This window comes from Lycorma delicatula, chromosome 3 (genome assembly GCF_047948215.1).
Source record: "Lycorma delicatula isolate Av1 chromosome 3, ASM4794821v1, whole genome shotgun sequence".
NCBI classification, from domain to species: Eukaryota; Metazoa; Arthropoda; class Insecta; order Hemiptera; family Fulgoridae; genus Lycorma; species Lycorma delicatula.
The window spans coordinates 72,426,286-72,447,392 of record NC_134457.1 but is presented as its reverse complement, the minus strand read 5'-3'; the positions used below and the strand labels follow the sequence as shown (position 1 = coordinate 72,447,392).

General features: G+C 28.0%; 2 protein-coding genes across 3 annotated transcripts in view; one reads left to right on the top strand and one right to left on the bottom strand.

The window, feature by feature from the left end:
* LOC142321684 (zinc-regulated GTPase metalloprotein activator 1-like) overlaps window positions 1–21,107 on the bottom strand; it is a 443,413-nt gene that overhangs the window by 240,954 nt on the left and 181,352 nt on the right. The window lies entirely within an intron of this gene.
* On the top strand, window positions 4,919–13,688 carry LOC142321688 (alpha-tocopherol transfer protein-like). 2 transcript variants are annotated; one of them, XM_075359973.1, is made up of 6 exons: window positions 4,920–5,132; window positions 7,531–7,690; window positions 9,595–9,844; window positions 11,017–11,127; window positions 13,150–13,252; window positions 13,457–13,688. In XM_075359973.1, the coding sequence occupies exons 1-6, from the start codon at window positions 4,994–4,996 to the stop codon at window positions 13,609–13,611; spliced, it is 918 nt and encodes a 305-aa protein (XP_075216088.1). In that variant the 5' UTR covers window positions 4,920–4,993; the 3' UTR covers window positions 13,612–13,688. The 2 variants fall into 2 exon arrangements, with proteins under 2 accessions (XP_075216089.1, XP_075216088.1); XM_075359974.1 differs by lacking the exon at window positions 11,017–11,127 and having other exon boundaries at window positions 4,919–5,132.

Genomic DNA, 21,107 nt, shown 5'->3' with positions numbered 1-21,107 from the left:
AGAACTGACAATTTAAATTTGTAGGTTAAGTTGATTGTTATTGATTGCACGTGTATACATCATTAAAATTCATGCAAAATACTCACTTCAAAAATATATCTTACAAATTTGCAAAATGTATATTTTTTAATCACGCTTTAAAACGTTATTTCAATAAATAATAATATAATATTCTCAATAAGCGCGCAATTCTAGCACACTCGGCAATGCTTCGCTATTGCCAGATTTGAGTATACATACAGATTAAATGAACACAATTGAAATTTTCAGAAAACCTTAAAAAAACTGAACATTAGGAACTTCAAAAAATATAACCTTTCACTTTATAAAAGTCAGAATATAAATAAATCCAAATGGCAAAACAAAAGCACTACCTATCGGATTTAATTCACACCACTCTCTAATCACAGTATTCGGTGGAAAATAATTTTTTAACGAAAAGGGTTGTGGCTGCAAAATCATTACAATTAATACTCAACATTAAGAAACTTACAAAACATTATGGAACTTCATAAAATTTAACCTTTCACTTTATAAAAGTAAGAATGTAAATAAATCCAATTGTCAGAACAGTACTACCTATCGGATTTAATTCAAACTACTCTCTAAACACAGTAGACCGTTAAAAATACGAATTTTAATGCAATAACAACACTAAGCTACGACCTAAGTAAATGATATGCGAAAAAGCAACAAAATAAAAAGTTTCCTAGAATCCGATCGCACCACGAACTACCGGTTCTGACTGATATGCCAAAAATTAAAAAAAATTCTAAAATACCGAATCCAATTGTGAACCTTAACCATCCCAAGTTCAACAACACATAAACAAATAAATTAATTAAAAAAAAAAAAAACATTTTCGATCGGATCAAATTGTCAATCTAAACCATTCTCGAATCAACTTAATCACACACAAAATGTCATCAAAATCAGTCCAGCCGTTTAGGAGGAGTTCAGTCACATACACATGCAAAGAAGAAATATATATATATATATATATAATATACATGATACATACCAATATAAATGATTTTTTATTTTGCCATAAAAAAGTAATGTTATGGTATATTTTTAAATGTTATAAAAATGTGGGCCTACTCTCAACAAGTAGGCACGGCAAATAATAACTAGTATGTTTGAGTTTATGAAACAAGAAGATGATCGATTTCCAAAATCGAAAAAAAAGATAAACACCTGGTTCACATTAAAGAATGTAAAGAAAGAACAGCAGCTGAGTGTGGGGTGTCGCAATCCCAAGTCCAAACAGTGAGTAAAGAAAAAAAGCGGTTGCTAGAAAAATTAGCCAATAAAATACAATCCCCGTGGAATGCCTGTACTAGGGCTAGATGACTTTGACAAATGCGTGGTGAGACGGACTGTAAACGAAATTCATAAACAACTGTCGACGGTGAAAAAGATGACTTAAAGATGGCATTAGTTGATCGGGAAAAGAGACACGAAAAACCGATAAAAGAATTGGGATTACGCTGGATAAAAACCGAAAATAACATGAAGGTTATCACTGAGCAACATGACAAAGTTTAAGCGCATTCATAATCTGATGCTGGAAAAAATGTTAGAACCAAAAATAGGCCGATAGTGCACCTCGATGAGTCATACCTATTACTACATATTAGTCACACTACTAATAAATCGTAGCATAGTGACTCAGTTGACGGGCTAAAAGTTCCTATTTCAAAAGACAGCAGCCTTACAGTGCACACCGCAGGAGAAACGGGTTTTATACCAAACGCCTTACTAACTTGGCAAGTAAGTTTAAAAGTGGCGTAGCTGAGGTCAAATGAAAGCAGTAAATTACTTAAAAGGGAAAGAAGAAATATTAATTACAAACCTTCCTGATAATTTATGAAATCGCACCCTGTCACAATCGTGATTTAGAAAAATCATCAATTTTCAATTCAAGAAAAGAATATACGATAAAGTGGCAGCAGAAGCATTCTGTTCCTAATTCTTCCGCGTTGCTGAAATCACAGTTATACGAATTGGTAAAAGCAAGTAGGGAAAAGTTCGTCTATGTGTTTGACGAACTTTACAAAAAAAAAAATCTGATGTGGAAACCACATGACTTCCTTGTACACCTAGTAAATTTTATGTACAATTTTTAAAAGTACATAAAATTTTATTTCACTGATAACTTTTATATTTTCAAAGTTCCAAATATTTCATTAATTAAAATTTTATTTGGCTATAACTTTGGAATCAATGAAAATAAGTGCCATTTATGATATATTGTTGAAAAGCTCTCACTGAGGACTTATTACATAGTTACGTTTTTTCAATGCTAGACAAACGTAAAACTCATATTTTTAACAAGCGATGTAAATACTCATGTTTTCAATGTTGGAAACACGCAACATCCTGAAAAAATAAATGTGTTGGCCGGGATTTTCGGTGATAAAATAATCGGTCCAGTCTTTATCGATAGGAATTTGACAGGTGAAAAGTAATTGCAGTTGCGGGATGAAGTTATTCACCCACTAATAGTACATGCCTTAGAAAATCAGTTAGATGACAATGGAAACATGTTACTTAAAGAGCACATGCTTCAGCAAGATGGAGCACCTGCTCACTGTTCTCTTCCAGTTCCACACTGGTTGGACCGAATGTTTGCTGGGCATGGATAAGTAAAAGAGGAAAAGTTAGATCTGCTGATCTTACACCACTGGACGTTTTTCTATTGGGTCATTTAAAATCAATAATTTATAAAGAAATTCATGCTCATACAAGAGTTGAAAAATAAAATTGTAAGAGCACGTAAGGATGTAACTAAAGAAACTTTAATAAAAGTAGTGAATTTCAACAAAAACTTTATTATTGTTTATAGGAAAATGGGAATCATTTTGAACAAATGATTTAAAAATTGGTACTTTTATTTTACCTTTTATGAAACATATTTTTTAAAAATGTGTTTCAAATAATGAATGTTTTAAACTTTATTTTTTTATTAACAATTATTCATTTATGAATTAGTTTTTATTTAATTAAAAACAGATGCTGGTAAAGCATGTTACCAGCAAAGAAGTAGGAACTTTATTGGTTTTTGTATGTATAACTGATGTTATAATGCCATGTTTACTGGTATGATTTTACCACTGGAAACCCATATATTTAACAAGAACGGACGATTTCAGATCTAATGCTTTGGGTCAGTAACACTGTATCCCAAAAAAATCATATTTTAATCACTTCAACACTGGTGAACCAATTTTTATTTTTTTTTTGTACAAAGTTACTTTTCATTCAAAGGGCCTTCCAATGAGGTATCACAAGCTACATAGCATCATTTAAAAAAAATAATAAGTTTTCAACCCTTGAAAATTTAGAAAATATCTAACAGCAAAATCTTGTGTTGGTAATTTATAAAATTATTTTCACAGTTTAATCCACAGATTATGATAATTGCAAATAGTTTAAAAAATAATATCACATAATTTTTATAGTTATTTTTGTGAGACTGAAATTTAAAAAAATACTACCCAAATGGTTTTTCTCGCATACCAAACGAAGGGGTGGCCGAATTTTAATTTTCTTTTCACCAAAATTCATAACTTTTTCAGGTTGTCAATTAATGTAATTAAATGTTACCATTGCCGTTTAAAATTTTGGTTGTGGTTAGTGTAGTAGAGTAGGTGGGTTCCCCCCATTTGAAAATAATTTTAAAAAGGTTTCCCCCCACCCCAGAATGGTATACATGCCTGCAAACAGAAATATGATGGGATTGATGGTCAATAAATAACAAATGTGGTAATCTTTCAAATGATCACCCGGTATACATTCATACGATATGGAGCATGATTATTATTTCATATTCTTATATAATTCTACAACTATACTTCCAATATATTCTATTCATCAAATAGCGTCATCTATGTTTTGTTTAACATATGAAGTTATTAATTAATTTAAGACAGTATGTTAAAATAGTTATTACTGAAAATAATGTAGTTAGATTGATGAACATCAATTTTTTACCCCCATTTCTTTATAGAAATATGTTTACTTACAGCTGTGAATTTATTTAGAAGTACATAGTAAAAATTTTCTTCTTACCTGTAAAAGAAAGAAAAGATTAATCAAATAATGAAAAATCTTTTTTTTTAAAGAACATAACTAAAGTAATCCACACAGGACGTCTTATTATTCATTTCAATACAGCATTTTAAATCATATGAGAAAAAAATTATAATTTTTTTAAAATATATTTTTATGTATGGTTAAAAAGATAGAAATTCAAAACAAGTACCTAAATGTGATTATATTTACCGTTTTGGAAATAGTTAAAAAAATATAGTTACAGTACTACTGTAATACAACTGCAGTACCTAATATACTTAATTTTACAAATTAATATAGAAACAGTTACAGTTATATGAAAAGAAATATAATGGTATTAAAGAATTATGTACAAACATACAGAAAGACGTAACATGATTTCTTATTAAATAATGTAACTTTAAATTAATATAAAATCTATATTACTGTAATTAAAGGAATCAGTTGCAGATATCATATATTTTAACAATGAGAAATTACTTTTCTTGGCATGTGAAAATGGCAACCTTGTTGTTTTTATGAAATAGACATTGTATTTATATTTTGGTAATTACATATTAAAAATATAAAGTAGTTAGTTGTTTTCTATTATGAAATATGACGTTTTCTACATTAAATTAATTTTAGTATAATTTTAATATTTTAATAGTAATTTTAATATCCACAAATATGTAAAAGAAAAGTTTGATTCAAATCTAAAAACTTGTACGTGTTAATGAAGTTTATTTAATGAGGAAATTAAATTTATTTTCCCATACATGAATACAATATAAAAAAATCCAGTAAAAATAATGATTAGATCATATCAATTTTAACTTTAAACAGAAATTAAATAATTATGCCTACACCATCCTGCAAACAGTTCAGAATTATCTTCTTAAGGACTAACAAGTAAGTACAAAATAAGTATTCTAAAATGTATTTAGAAACAATGACTGAAGAACGAATTATAAACACATTAAAAGAAAATGGAATGACTGCAGTTGAATTAAAATCCATAATCTTAATACTTAAAGAATGGCTACAACAACAACATCATTTACCTCAATACATGAGTGAGTAATTAAATTATTTTTTTTTTAAATCTATCACGTATAAAGATAATTTATGTTATTTTATTTATGTTCATCTTTATTCGTGAATCGATTTATAAATAAATCATAATATTTTATGTTGTTTTAATTATTTATATTGTACAATACAACTATACAGAAAAGTTTAATAAACAAGTTTTAAATCTGTTAAACATTACAAAAAATGACTGCCACAAAAAAATAAATAAAAAAATTGGATGTCCAGCCAGTACAGATCATTACATGATAGTGTAAAAGTTCAAAGCCCCTAAATTTCAGACCATCGCCAATAGATTTGTGAAGCCTTTATGCCAATATAACTTGGTTAAAATATTTAACTTTTTTAATAGGTGAAGGTAATATCAAAAAGCAGTATTCAATGAAAAATAGAGGTAATGGTATCTTTATTGTATTTTATTGCTTACTTGGATTCAATGATTTGAAATAAATATACAGAATATTCCATGAGGAAATGGCCATACTTCACGAATCCGTCCTACAAATGAAATACAAGAAAAAATCCATATGAAAATAAAATCCAAAAACATTTCATTTTCCACCACTTACGACTGAAGGAAAATTTTTTTTCAAAGTTTCTACAATACCAATCTCTATGGAAGAGAGGTAGTATCTCAGTCTTTCATCCAGAGATCACAGTTTTGAATCCCAGTCAGGACGGTATTTTTGCACGCTAAAAAAATTCATAACCATCCATCAGTAACTGAAAGTGGGAATAAGCCTGTTGTTACTGTATAAATAAATACTTTGTTATATTTCTGTGAGAACCAAATATTAGGGCAAATTCTCCTATTTTAGGAGCATTTTAATAGAATTTTTTTTAAATTTGGGCCCCAAAGCTGTACCTCAATAATTATTTTTTTAACTTGGAAAATAACTGTCAAAAAAAAACTTTGAATTACTTGAATGTTACAAATTAAAACTTTTCTTAATTCCACATGTGGCATATGTAGCTTACATCCATATATATATGATATAATATATCTAATCCATATTAGAGCAAAGGTTTTCCATTTATTATTTAATATTTGTGAATTTTCTTAAGCTATTATCAGTCTAGATAATCACCCACCAGAAACAAGTTAATTTTTTACTTCCTATTATGTAATAATACATACACTTGTTTAAGGTAAAATTTTCTTATCGTAATGTAATAATGATAACAAAGATGACTACTATTTACTAAAAAATAATTAATAAAAGTTTATCAAAGTGAACAATAAATTGTGCTGTTGTCAATTTTTTAATAAAATAATATTCAAATAGAGAGCACAGGGAAAAATTATCCAGGCCAAGAAGGAAATGCTGTTCAACCCTGCAGATTTAAAAAAATACTATATAGCTTAAGTCTGAATATTAGTAAGATAAAAACCAAATAGATCTGGGAATTTCATTAAAGCTATATGACTCTTCAACTATGATTGGCACAAAGGTTTTCATATTTATATAAGTAGATTGGTTCTACAGTTTGCAGTTATAATGCTTCATATAAATTTACACATTGTTTAATTCAGAGTCATTTGGAATTTACAATTGTTATGAAAAGTTAGAATTTATATATCTTGTTATCTTCTTGAAAAACTTAAAAGTATTACTTCATATAAAGGAAGCATAACAAAGCAAAACAGCATCAACAGATAAAACCAAAATCCATTTAATTAGAATGTACAAATTCAGCTAAACAAATTTAATGTTTACAGATTGACAGTATACCAAAAATTGTGATGATCTCACTCATAATCATTCTTTTATTTATGACATCATTACATATAAAATTCAACTAATAAATATGGACAAAAAAATTCTCATGTAAGTCAAAAATTTGTCTAATTTTACTAGTGGTTTTATATTCTCAAAAAGTGTAAAGGCAACACAAAATAGAAAACAGTTCAAAAATAGAATAATCAGAATTCTTAATTGTGAAATACGGAGGCTGTTACATTTAATACCTTGGTAAGTGCATAAATCTAGAGGGTAATGGGAAAAATCTCAGATTTACAAAAGCATATAAACTAAAACTTAATAAATTGCAGGAAATTTAATGACAAATTGAGAATAAAAACAAAAAATTTCTTATATTTAGTTCTCATAATGACATTGTCTAGGGACACATTGGCCAGCTGAAACTAAACAAAGAAGCTGCTGCACTAAAATAAGCTTGTTGCCATGAAGTTCATTCATTAAAAATGAAGAAATTTACCTCATCAAAAATAAATAAATTTAAGTTTACAATACATCACAGACATGTCATATTGCAACTTGATTCACTTATTTTAATCTAATACACAATAAATTATTTTCAAACACTAAGTAAACAAAAAAAATTATAAAAAGTGTAACTTAAAATTATAACTAATTACAGGTGAACAAGAATTACAGTATTTTTTGTGGGGCAGTAAATGTAGTTTGGAAAAAAGTAAACAAAAATTAGATGCTTATTTTACAATGAGATATCTGATACCTGAGTTTTTTTCCAATAGAGATCCATGTACGGAAAAAATGGTGCTTCATAGAAGAACAGTGTAAGTATAATATAAGCCAATTCAGTGAAAATAATTAATTAAATTTACTTATTTTACAATTATCATTTATGAATTGTAAAATTATAATTAAAAAATTATTTTTATTACAAAAATAAGTGACATTTTTTCTAAACTGGAAACAGATTTATGAAGAAACTGAAGAGATTCTTTTGAGATATAATTCCACATAATAGGAAACCTACAACATAACTGCAGGAGTGAAGATGCTGAGAACAGTCTATCAGTAGGATACTGTCTTTATGAAATGACTATTAACAAATTTAAGATAAAAATGATATGTATAATACAAACAAAATAATTTATATTGCAGCAATTCTCTTCCATTATATATATTATACCTATGCATAGTCACAACAATCTTGTTACTTGGACAGTCCAACGTTCGGTTACATGATCCTCGACTTCTGTTATTATTTATACTCTGACATCATTATTACGAGATGTTGTCATTAATAAAATTGTTATTTCCTAGAAAATTTCTTGTGAAGTATTATGTTCTGCAAAGAAAGACCTGTCCCTATTCATTTCATTCTGCAAAGCAGGATATAACATACCAGGGCTACTTATTAAATTATCACATTGAAACGTTTCTCTTTTTGAAAACTAAAAGATTTAGTTTTAAGTTTTTCCTTTCTAATTTTTTCTAGTTTACGTTCCACAATTTAAAAAAACTTCTGTTGCTTAATAGTAAATACTCATTGCTAAGTTGTAAGTAATTCATAAGATATGTTAAATCTAAATATGTTATACGTATCTTTCTTTAGCCTTTTCTGTTTAGCCTCTGGAACCACTGTAAGGTATTATTTCAGAGTATGAATGAAAATCATATGTATGAATGTAAACAAGTGTATTCTTGTACAGTCTCAGGTCAATCATTCCTGAGATGTGTGGTTAATTAAAACACAACCACCATAGAACACCAGTATCCATTATCTAGTATTTAAATCCGTATAAAAGTTACTGTCTTTACTAGGATTTGAACCTTAGTACTCTCAATTTCAAAGAGTTCTAAGGTTCAAATCATCGCAAACGCAGTTACTATCTGAAATAAAGGCATAACATTATGCTAACGTTATGTCATTTTAATAATCATTTTATATTTTTTTTTTTTTTAATTAAAATATATTAATAATTTTTAGAATTATAATAATTTAGTTTACATACAGTAAAAATAAAATCTCTAACCTGTTCATTTCCTAACTGAAAATACTGTAAAATGATTTATTTTAATTATTTAATTGTTTTTAGAGTTATTTATAGTACTTGAAGGTTACCTAGATTTATAGTAATCTTTCATTAGGATGTGCCAGGTTTGAGCCCCAGTTAGAATGACATATTTTACCCACTAAAAAATCCATCCAAAAAATCATTTACGATAGATAAATATTTCTTGCTGATATCTGTTCCAGGTAAAATAAACCTATGGATGATGAATCGAAAATCCCTAACTTTCTGCTGAAGTGAAAGTTTAAGTCACTTTTTTGAGAAAGTTGTCATGAGTTTTTTTGTATATATCTGAAAATGCTCAAAGTTTAGAGAGGCATAAATTTACATCAAAATTTGCTTCAATTAAAGTATATTAAAAAGCCAATATGTTATAGACAATTATCATTTTTGTTCTGCTTTTAAAATATAAACTAATATTAGTAAAAATGTATACCTTTAAATATAATATCAATAGAAAAACTAATCAAAGAAAACTGTTTCACTTATTAGAAATAAAACTAACTAATAAGAAAGTGAGATAAAAATTGAGAAAAAGAAGGATGAGAACACATGTGCGAGCACACACATGCACATATAAAAAATTTATTTTTCTATAAAATTTGTGACATGTAAGCAAGTGTATGTTGAATGATTTTGTGGAAAATTTGTTGTTGCAGGCATCTTTTTCCACTTCCACGGCTAACAGCAGATGGCTACCGAGTATTTTACAGTGGATTACATCCTTCGGCCAGTAATTTCTGCCACTTAACTCATTGCAGAAGTTTAGTAAACTTGACTGATTATTGTGTATCAAATGATTCTATAACAAATGGAACATACATAATAATAGATGGAAAAAATATAACTTTTAAACTCTTAAAACAATTCCCAACATCACAGTTCCTGAAAGCATCATCTTATGTCACTGTATGTATAATGCATATAAATACATATGTATATATAATTACAAGTCTGGCTCTATGTCAATCACTATCTACCTCATAAACAAAACCAATGAAAGAGTTTAAAAGCTATTAAAAGATATTTTTATTGTTTTTGTTAAATGTAAAAGTAAATATGAATTCACCAAATAATTTATTAATGAAATTTATTTTATCAAACAAGTCATATTAAAAACAATTATCCACGAAATACTACAGGAAATTTGTATATTATATAACAGTAAAATACTAAAAAGGTTACACAGAATTTTTAACATTGCATAATTGCATGGTAATATCTCAGTGGCTGATTTGGGACATAATTAATTATATATAAGCAAAAAAATTACAAATAACATATGTCAGAAGTATTTTCTTTTTTATAATTATTTTCTTTTAAAATCGCAGAAATCTGTGGTTTTAGATGTGTGACCTGAAATTTTAAATAAAGTAGGTCCCAGAACTGTATATCAAGTAGCCAGAAAACTATTCCAAAGATAAAAAATTTCAAGTAAAAAGAACACTTTTTACAACTGTTATAAATTAGCGTAATAAAGAACATAAATTACTCATATATAAAGCAAAAAATCAGTACTATGTAACAAAATATTCTTTAAATAAAAATTTATCAATAAACAAAATAAGACAAATAGTTACTGTTTAAGCAATCATTGCATAGGATTTTACAATTTTTAGCTTATATTAACATAAAACATTAACAGAATGTACACTTTGGATGTAATTCAAAAAATATGAATGCATATGCATTTACATTATGATTTGATTAGTGAATATTAGCGCAACAGAGGCCACCAGTCACTTCTTACCACTTTGGATTTATACTAAATAAATTTCAAATAAAATGGCCTACCATATTACTTTATTTAAATCAAATTCATTTAATATCACAAATAGTCTGAGTTCAAAATCCCACCACAAATCATACACAGATCATATGATTGCATGCTCTCACTTAGCATAAAAGTGTATCTTAATATGTTCATATTGTACATATATTAAACAATACTCATATCAATTATGCATTTATTTCAGATAATACATTAAGACGTAAAAACTTAATAAAAACTATTTGTAATAAAAAATATATAAAAATATCACAGTAAGTATATGTTTACTGAATTTATGAAAGTTTTTCAGGAGGTATTACCATTGCGCCTGAAAGGAATCTTTTTCATTAATACGCCATCAGTTTTTGATTACATTACTGCAATTTTTTTTCCATTTTTATCACAGAAAATACGAGAACGAGTAAGTTAATTTCTAATTTTATGTCGTTAAAACTTAATACAAAACAACATATTTTTCACAACAAAACATCTGTGTTTTATTCATTCTTGCTCCGTGTTTCTATCACTTACAAATCTTTCAACTATCTTTTATTTTCATTGCACTGTGTTCTTCCTAAATTTTTATATTGACAATGATCAATCATTTTCATAAACCTCAACTACACAACTGTGTAAACATCAAAATGCATCAAATACCAACTCTATGTGTGAAATGAACTATACAAATTTCAAAATTCAACGAATAATCTAACCGGTAAAAAAAAATACACAATTATTATTTTAATAACAGTGACATTTATTAGCATCACGTCCATATCCTTATAAACTATACCTTAAAATTACTAATTACAAAGTACAGTTAAGATTATATTATAAACTAATGAACATAAACATATATTTACATTAAGTTTATCCAAGAATTTTGACAAAATATGTTTTTAACTGAATTTATCTTCATTTTTTTAATATATATCCTCTTACAGATATTATATTTACTCCTTAACCTATATTTACAATTAACTAAGTTAATATGAAAAATTAGCTAGATGTAATGTAGCATTATAAATAACTTATCACCTAACTTAATTTTATTGATAATATTAAAAACATTATGATTTACTTCTTACACTGTTTTGTTTAACAATGATAATTGTAACAAATAATAATAATAAACATTCTGCCAAAATGCTTCTTATAAGACAAGATCAAAATGCATCTGTAGACAGCAAAATCTAAAGGATGGAATCCAGCATTTCTTAATCATCCATCTAATAGAAAAGTACACAATCAAACAATAATCTAGCAGAGATTCTTGCTAAAGTTGATAGAATCATATTCATGTTTGATTCCCACCCCAATTCATATTACTAATCATATTCAATATATTCAGTAAGTTCAAACACAAACGTTTGAGTAATTTTAATTGTTTACTCCACATTATTTTCATCAAAATAATAAAAATTTTATATGGTTTACAAAAAAAGACTTCTGAAAAAGCTGATAACTGATAAAAACATTCCATGTAACAGTTTTAAGGATAAATGTTTTGGTGATAAATGAAATCTACCTAATTCGAATTCACATTTCTCTCGTGTAATAAGAAAATTCTCAGATGTTATACTGTTCAGATGTAACATAATATTGCAACTTAAGCACAGTTCACTATTCTCTACATCAGCACTCATTACAGATAAAGATGGAAACTGAAGGCACTAGACTTGTCTTTGGCTGATTTCAAAACTAAACAGAAGGATATTATATTATATTACATCTAGTATTAATGCATCTAATAACCAAGATAAAAATATTAAAATAATACCAATGTTTTCATGGATATGAAAAGAGTGATTAAACTCTCAACAAGAAGTATTATTCTTGATATTATGGATATGAATTCCATATTAGGGAACATTCATTGACCTACAAATATAGTAAATTATATTATTATTATTATTATTATGTTTAGAAAATTAATGTAACTCAATTTTTTTTTTACCCATGATAGAACAGAGATGTTTTATGTGTTTGGGGGTAAGAGGTTTTTTTTGTGTGTGTGCGGGCGCATGTCTGCTACCATTTTCCTTAAACAATACTGGGCCAATTTCGATGCAGTTTTATGCATTACATAAGTATCACTTCAGAGCAGGTTCTTAGACAAATTTTATGGTTGTAAGCCACCAGATGCTGCAGTAGATGTGTTTCTCTAAAACAGCCGGGCCGATTTTGATCTGGTTTTTTACATCACATGGGTATCACCTGAGCATGTTCTTAGATTAGTTTTACAGTTATAAGCTGCCAGGGGACGCTGCAGTAAATATATTTCTTCAAAACAGCTTCGTAGATTTTAAAGTTTTTAATTATATCAGTTTTAGAAAGAAATCTTCACCTCACAAAAAAAATGTATTCAAATGTATTTAATATTTTTTTTATTAAAAACTTTTAAGCTTTACATTTTGTTAAAATAAAATTATTTGTTTACTAGATACATCAATTTACTGATCATACAGAACTGTACAAATTCATTGATAAGAAGATATTACCGCAAGAATTTGGTGGAGAAGAAGCAAGCATTGAAGAATTAAATGGTAACTGTAACAAAAAATATATATTACATAGCACCATACCCAAACATAATTAATCATAAACATGATTTGTTTGTAAATACTATGCATTACTTACAAGGGCTCCCATAAAAATGGCATGACTAGAAATAAGTTTCAATTTAATATAAATCTAATAAAACTTTTCAGTAAATGAATAAATTGTAACAAAAAATCTATTTCTTTCAGATGTCTGGCAAAAAAATATAGAATCTTTTAAGGAATGGCTCATGAATGAAGGATCCCTGCAACCTGATGAGAGCAAACGTCCAGAAAAAAGTAAATCTAAGTATTCAGATTTGTTTGGAGTAGAAGGAAGTTTCAGAAAAATACAAATAGACTAATTCAACAATCTTGATAAATAGACTTTGTCAACACTTATGAGTGTAATTTAGAATATATTAAAGATTATGATAAAAAATTCAAATATGTAAGTCATTATAAATACATACTAAGGTTTAAAAACAAGAAAATATGCACCTACTAGTTAAGTTAATCATTTATTCCTTCAATTAGTGGTTACTGCAAATCACTTCTTTCGGTTTTATTATTCATTCTTATGCCTTTACATAAAAATACTAATTTTTCTACAATGAAACAAACCAAATTTTTCAAAAATAGTTTAAAAAACTTTGTCAACATTTTTATTTATTTTTGCATCGACTTTCTCGTGTCAAATATCTCATAGTAAAATAAAAGTCTAGTAATTCAAGAAACTGCCAGAAATAATGATAGCTGGCACCAGGAGAAAATAACAGCACAATTTACTTACTGAAGATGACCAAAAAACATCCTGAAAGTGTTATGACATGACTTTATCAGACATATTTAAGGAATTTGGTTCATTCTGACACAGTTTTACATAATTTATTCATAAATGTATGTCATTATAAATATATACTAAAGATTTAATATCAACAAAATAAACACCAATTAGTTTAATTAATCATTAAATTCTTCAATCACTGGTTACTGCAAACCACTTCTTTTGGTTTTATTACTCATTCTTATGGCTTTTGTGCATAATGATCAGTGGTGAAAAATTACATAAAAATATTAATTTTTTAACAAAAAGAATGTCAAGTTTTTAAAAAATATTTAAGAAACTATGTCATAACATTTTTATTTACTTTTGCACTCATCTTCAGCAACTGATGCTGCAGTTTTCATCCTGCTGTCAACTAATATTTTAGTATAAGTATAGTAAAGTAATTAAAAGTATAGTAAAGTAATTAAAGAAACTCCCAGAAATAATAATATAGCTGCCACCAGGATGAAAATAACATCACAAATTACTGAAGGTGACCAAAAACAGCCAGAAAATGATGTGACATGACTTTTTCAAACATATTTAGTAGATTTGGTTCACTTTGAACAATTTTACATAATTTATTCATAAACACGTCGTTAATATAAAGTTCTCAGTAGTTATGATAACCATTCAAAATTTAAAATTGTAAAAACTTATATGTTAAAAAAAAAAAACATAAAAAAGTTAAAAAAACAGTGCATAAATACTTCATGTTTTGCATTAGAAATGGATAAATTAACTTTTATTTTATTCCAATAATGTTTGTTTTCCTAATCTTTTTCATATGTCATGAATGTAAAACATACAATGTATAAGAGGTGCTAGTCAGAATTGACTTCTCTAAATTGTGTTCAGTATTCAGTAAACTATTGCATAATTGAGTGGAGTCATTTTTAGGACTGAATATAACCAGCATTTTAATGGATAGCTTAGTTTACTTATATTCAACTGTATGTTCTGCTTGTTGAAGAGGACACTTCTCTTTTCACTTTCATGATATATTTTCAATTAAACCTCAGCAAACATACTTTTTTCATTTAAGCATACCTGCTTCATGAATGAATGCATAAGATGATGAGTATTAATAGATATATATTGTGTCATCAACTCAATAGTGCAACGAATCTAAAACTTAATCAAAATACTATGACTCACTTCCTATTTTTGTTTGGAGAGTTTGTCAATAATCTTGAGCAACTCCTTAACCAGTGCTCTGCTATTCCATCTGTGCAGATTTTTTTGTCAATATTTCATCCTATCTCTCAGTACACAGTACCAACAACGTTTACAAGATCTAGTACATAACATTCAACAAACAGATTCCAGATTTGAGCATGTTAATAATTTCTTCATTAACGTGTTCAAATAAGTATATAAGTGTAACTTCATTACTGTTCCCAACAATCTTCACCCAAAAAAACAAGAAGATCGTAATAATTTATTTCATTTATTGCACATGCAATGAATATCAGCTAAACTTAAATATCATCACACATACAGTCAAACCCCATTTTGTTTGATACTGCTTGATCAGTACATGGTGAAATGTGGAGGCGATTGTTTCGGCTCCTACTAGATGCCAGATACGTAGCATTACTCATTTTTATTTGGAAGCAGAAGGAAGCTGAGATCCACTGTCAGCTGAGGTTAGTTTAAAATAATAATGTAAAAAGTGATGGTATTGTGAGAGAATGGTACAAAAAATCAGAAAAGGGAAAATTAATGTGCATTCCATTGTGGGTGATGAAGTTGTTGAAAAAATTGAACATGCAATTTGTGGCAAACATCAATTCACATTCAAGAAAATATTTACCAAGTTGAACTTGGTAAATCTTTCTTCAAATTACAAGATCTATTTTATAGAATTCTTACAGACAGAATTTATTTTCATAAATATTGTGCACGATAGTACCAAAACAACTTACAGATAATACAAACCTAAAAAAATGGGAACGCCACTGACTTTTCTAGGAAAGAAAAAGGGAAGAGAATTTCTTGAGAGTATTTTTACTGGAAACAAGATGTGGATTCAGCTCATCAACATTAGACAAAAGAAAGGTCCAAATAGTGGATGCACATGTGCACGCGCGCGCGCGCACACACACACACACACACGCGCGCACACACACACACACACACACACACACACACACACACACAATCTCACGCACTCATACCCACATGCACATGCACACACTTATTAACAGATTTAAATGAACTCAATTAAGCCCAGATTTAAATGACAGATTTTTTACCACCCCTGATTTGGCACAGTCTGATTTTTAAAGAATTCACTGGCTACTCAATATTTTGAAAGTAATGATGAACTCATTGATGATTAATTTGGCATTCGCTGAAAAGGAAATGGACAAGCTGATGTCATGATAAAAGTTGTTTAATCTCTGCAGGGAGTATATTGAGAAGTTGTATGTAGAAAGTGTGTTGAGAAGTACGTCCAAATAGTGCTAACATTATAAGTAATTAAGTATAATAAGTAATATAAGTAATTATTAGTAATAGTACTAGCATTTATAAACAGTAAATTTCAAATTTACTTTTGTATAAAGTAAACATATTTAGCCAAGCAGGTCTGCCCACTGAACCCCCAGGGCCCCTGAGGGACCCCCAAGCTCCTGGTCCCCCACAGAGCTCACTTTGTTTGCATTCTCGTCTAGCCAGAGTGCTCCACTCCCTGGATCCCCCAGGGTTCATTACCAACATTGTGAAAATAATATAGATAAATAGCAATCAAAATATTCAGGCTTTATAGAAACCTGAAAAAGAGACTAAATTACAAAAGAAAGAATAGTAGTAACTATGACAACTTTGGTAACAAACCTTTGATGAGGAAAACTTCACGACTAATTTATGTTACCATTATGACAGAAATATGACAATGAAGTAAAAAGATTAATCTTTTTTTTTCTTTAATGAGTAGCTTTAATTGACAACTTCACTCTCAAGGGGACTTGGGTCTCAATCATGGCTTAAATATATATATATATATATATATATATATATGTACATTTATACATACTATATTAACAATTAAAAAGTTTTATATAAATATGATTTGCTGCTATAAGAACTCAAGAAATAAGAAAAATAAATAAATAATAAATGAAAATAATAATAATAGTAAATAAATGACATACAAAATAATATTTCCAATAAGGACAGGATTTGTTTAAAGGCAGTTCAATCATAAAATCCAGAATACAGTCCAATTGACTAAAGACATGATAATGACCGTGAATATTAACACCTAATATTGCATTAACAACAAGATAAGGTTAGACATGTCTAAACTTCATTTAATTCCATTCTCTGCATGTACCTTTGCTGTTTACTTGTAAATTACCCTATATTTTATTAATGAATTCAATGCAATCAATTTACTATTGTCGACTAATAACTCACTAAACAACTTTCTGCATTCCACTGTCCACACTGGAATGCTTGTGAAATAAATTTTAATCATGTCACTAAATGTTGACTGATCACGCCATCTCGCAATCACAGCACTCACTTAATCACTTAATACTGACTCTTTAACTTGCTGGTTCTGGAGTACTTATATCCTCTTGACCTGCAGAACCAGAACCCTGTTGAAGCGTGAGAATTCTCTTTATCTATACCCTTACATTTTTCCATGAATTCCTATTTCAGTCTGGTAACATTCGTCAAACAACAGTTGTAGGAGTGTGCTATTAAAATTATTACAAAGAACAGACTCTTAAACAGACCTGTTAGCCTGAGAAACGAATTCCTTTTAGTTCCCTTCTGGATTCCTTTCATTATTATTTTATCATACTTTCTTCTTAACTGAAAGGAATCTAAGTCCGTTACACTAATCTTGTTCCAATATATATGCTGGCAGTGTCTTGGTAGAGTAGAGTAGCAGTGTCTTGGCCTTTCATCTGGAAATTCCAGGATCAAATCCCAGTCAGGCATAGCACTTATTATATGCTATAACATTTCCATTTCATATTCCCTTACACAAGCTTCAAGCTAATATGGTGAATCACCCCCTCCTCCAAAAAAAAGAAGATAAATATTTCCCAAGAAAAATAGAATTAGAGTACTTTTAATTAATATTGTTATTTGTATTTTATTGTGATGTATTAATTTTGTCACTTGCACTGACAATACTTTTACAAATTTCCCTACATATAATTTATTCAAATTATTTTCACATCACAATAATCAAACTGCCAGAGCATCATTTATTTGTGAAAATGTAAGACATGATTGATTTCATTCATTCTTTTAAAAGGGTAATCAATAATAATTCTGTTTGAAATCTGAGAACCTTATGGTCAAAATGCATTGGAAAAATAATAAACAATTAACTTTAATTAATAATCTAACAATTTTCTTATAGTTTTCAGCAGAACGTTTTCTAGCTTTACCCTTTAGTAAAAAAGAAAAGTTTAAACACAAAATTAAAACCACAAGCATTAACAACTATAAAATCTAACTACTTAAGGAATGTTAATAAAAAATTAAAAAATAACTAGTTACATCAAATGTTTGCAAAATTTATTCACATTGCTAAAAGATAATACCTAATGAAAATAATTCTAATTCAAACAATAAGTTGACAACTAAGGGGGAGTTATAAAAAGTGAAAGCACATTTGGAAATAAAACAAGTCAGAATGCCTTCACCAAAAATAATGAAATTTAGTTATCTAAACAGTTCTTGTAGTACCTGTAGCAAAGGTATCTATATACTTCAAGAAAAAGAGTTGGAAAGGAAGTCCACATAAAATTTAGCAAAAACAGCTGAAACAAAATTTACATCACTACATATACCAACACTGAGCAATAGCTAATAATTATTATTTTCTTAAGAATAAAGAAACTGTAACACATAAGTCTATTAAAATTTACATATCATTTGCAATCACTCCCAAGTACAGCTCTAGAGCTTCTTGTGCTGAATTAAGTACATGTAAAAACAAAAGTAATATTTATATACATATTTTATATGTAATAAATTTATTTTTTTATCCGTGAAATATAATGCATAATAAATAACTAAATAATTAGTTTCATCACAGTAATATTCATTTGTTTTTTCTCTTTTGATGTTTTATTTATTAATAAATGTCCAATATAAATGCTTAACTGATTATATAATTACACAACTACACTCATTTAATATAACTGCCTTAATTTTTGTATGAATTATTTTATTACATTAATTTGTGTTAAGAGTGGAAACTTAAAAAGAAAATGCATGATATTTATTCATACTGTCAACTAGAGAAGAATATCTAAGCAGTTTATTTTTTTTTTTATGTTTATTTTAGTTTGGCCGACTGAGGTCCACGTGAAGCAATATTTTGCATTTCTCTTTCTTTTCAGTGTTTATTTCCTGATCTTTCAATAGTTGATCATTCTTTTGTTTTTTTTTTATGTTCTCTCCTCTGACCAGATATTAGCTTTTTACTTCCGTGTACAAAGTAAAGCAAGAATTATGAAAAATTTCGGTTTTCAGATTTCAACGGAAATATCCATTTTAACATCCCTGAATCCATTTTGACTAGTTTCGACATGACGTCTATATATACATATGTATCTCATATAACTCAAAAATGAATAGCTAGGATGATGAAATTTTAAATTTAGGACTGCTGTAACATCTAGTTGTGCACCTCCCCTTTTGATTGCAATCAACTTAACCAAAAGTGTCCAAAAAAGCCGAAAATCCAAACAAATTTGGACTTTTTTTAACTGTAGTTATAAGCCCTCATTGGGAGCTTTTCAACGATATATCATACGTGGTACTTATTTTCTTTGGTTCCAGAGATATAGCCAAATAAACTTTTAATTAATGAAAATTTGAATCTTACAAGGGGAAGGTACATCGGTTCGAGTCAGACTTATCTTCTTTTTTTAGTTTATATATATTGATATATTGATGTATTAATATATTATTAACCTCTCATTGTAAAAAAAATTTACAATGAATAATAATTCAGTAACAAAAATTAAATAAATTAAAAGAATAAAGAATTTAATTAAATTAAAGAACATCTGTAACATTGTTTAACAGGTGTAATGGTTGAAATATTTCATTTAATATGCAGTGTAAAAGTAGGTTTAATATGTAGGTAAAGGTTTCGGCCAATTTTTTATCAAAAACGATTTAGGTACTTCTTCCCTGGTTCAGAGAATTTACATTTACAAGGTTTCATTAAATCTATCAGATCCAAAAGATTCACAATAGATACAGATACTGTGAACCAAAATAACTAAATTGTGACCATTATTTGACGAGCTTAATCAATAATACTAATTTAACAAAAGGTATTATATATCTTTATGCAGTTATTAATGTTTCATTCTCAAAAATTACATAATAAAAAAATTTTATAAAAGCAAAATTTATACTACATCATCTATGATTAATAGCAGTGTTAGATTATCAGAATATAAAATATAATTAAGATATTAACTAACATTCTTTCTTTTTTTTTTTGAGGGAAGTTATTGTAGATAGTTCCCAGGATGGAAATTCTTATGATATTGATACTATACATATTTGACACATTCTTACGATATTGATTTCAATTTTCATAATAGCTGTGTATCAAATTTCCTTTATAAAAAAAATAACACATTCAAAGTTGATTAAGAAATGGATATTTCACAGATTCAAGCAATTAAAAGCCTACTAAAATATAAAATGTTAGATCACTTAAAAATTGATATATTTATAACAAAAAAACAAGACTGACAAATAAAACCAACCTACACATGAAATAGAGGTCGTCTGTATGCAGCATGTTTATAAAAAAATATATATGTTTATATATTTATATGTGTGTATTTATATTAGTATATTTACATGTTTATATATTTGACTACTTGTGTGGAGTAGTCAAGAGCTTTTTTTTTGTTATAGAAGTGGAGGAACCCCATTTATGGGCACCAAAGTAGTGTCAGACTCGCTAACAGATTGTGCAAGATGTTATTAAGTGCATATGTGTTCCTGCGCACTACCAACTAAACCTTCACC

Excerpts from the sequence above, each read along its gene's own strand:
- LOC142321688 (XM_075359973.1), top strand. The coding sequence starts at position 4,994 with ATGTATTTAGAAACAATGACTGAAGAACGAATTATAAACACATTAAAA. Across the intron at positions 7,691-9,594 it reads GTGCTTCATAGAAGAACAGT|GCATCTTTTTCCACTTCCAC; the intron begins GTAAGTATAATA and ends TTGTTGTTGCAG. Across the intron at positions 11,128-13,149 it reads CACAGAAAATACGAGAACGA|ATACATCAATTTACTGATCA; the intron begins GTAAGTTAATTT and ends TTTGTTTACTAG.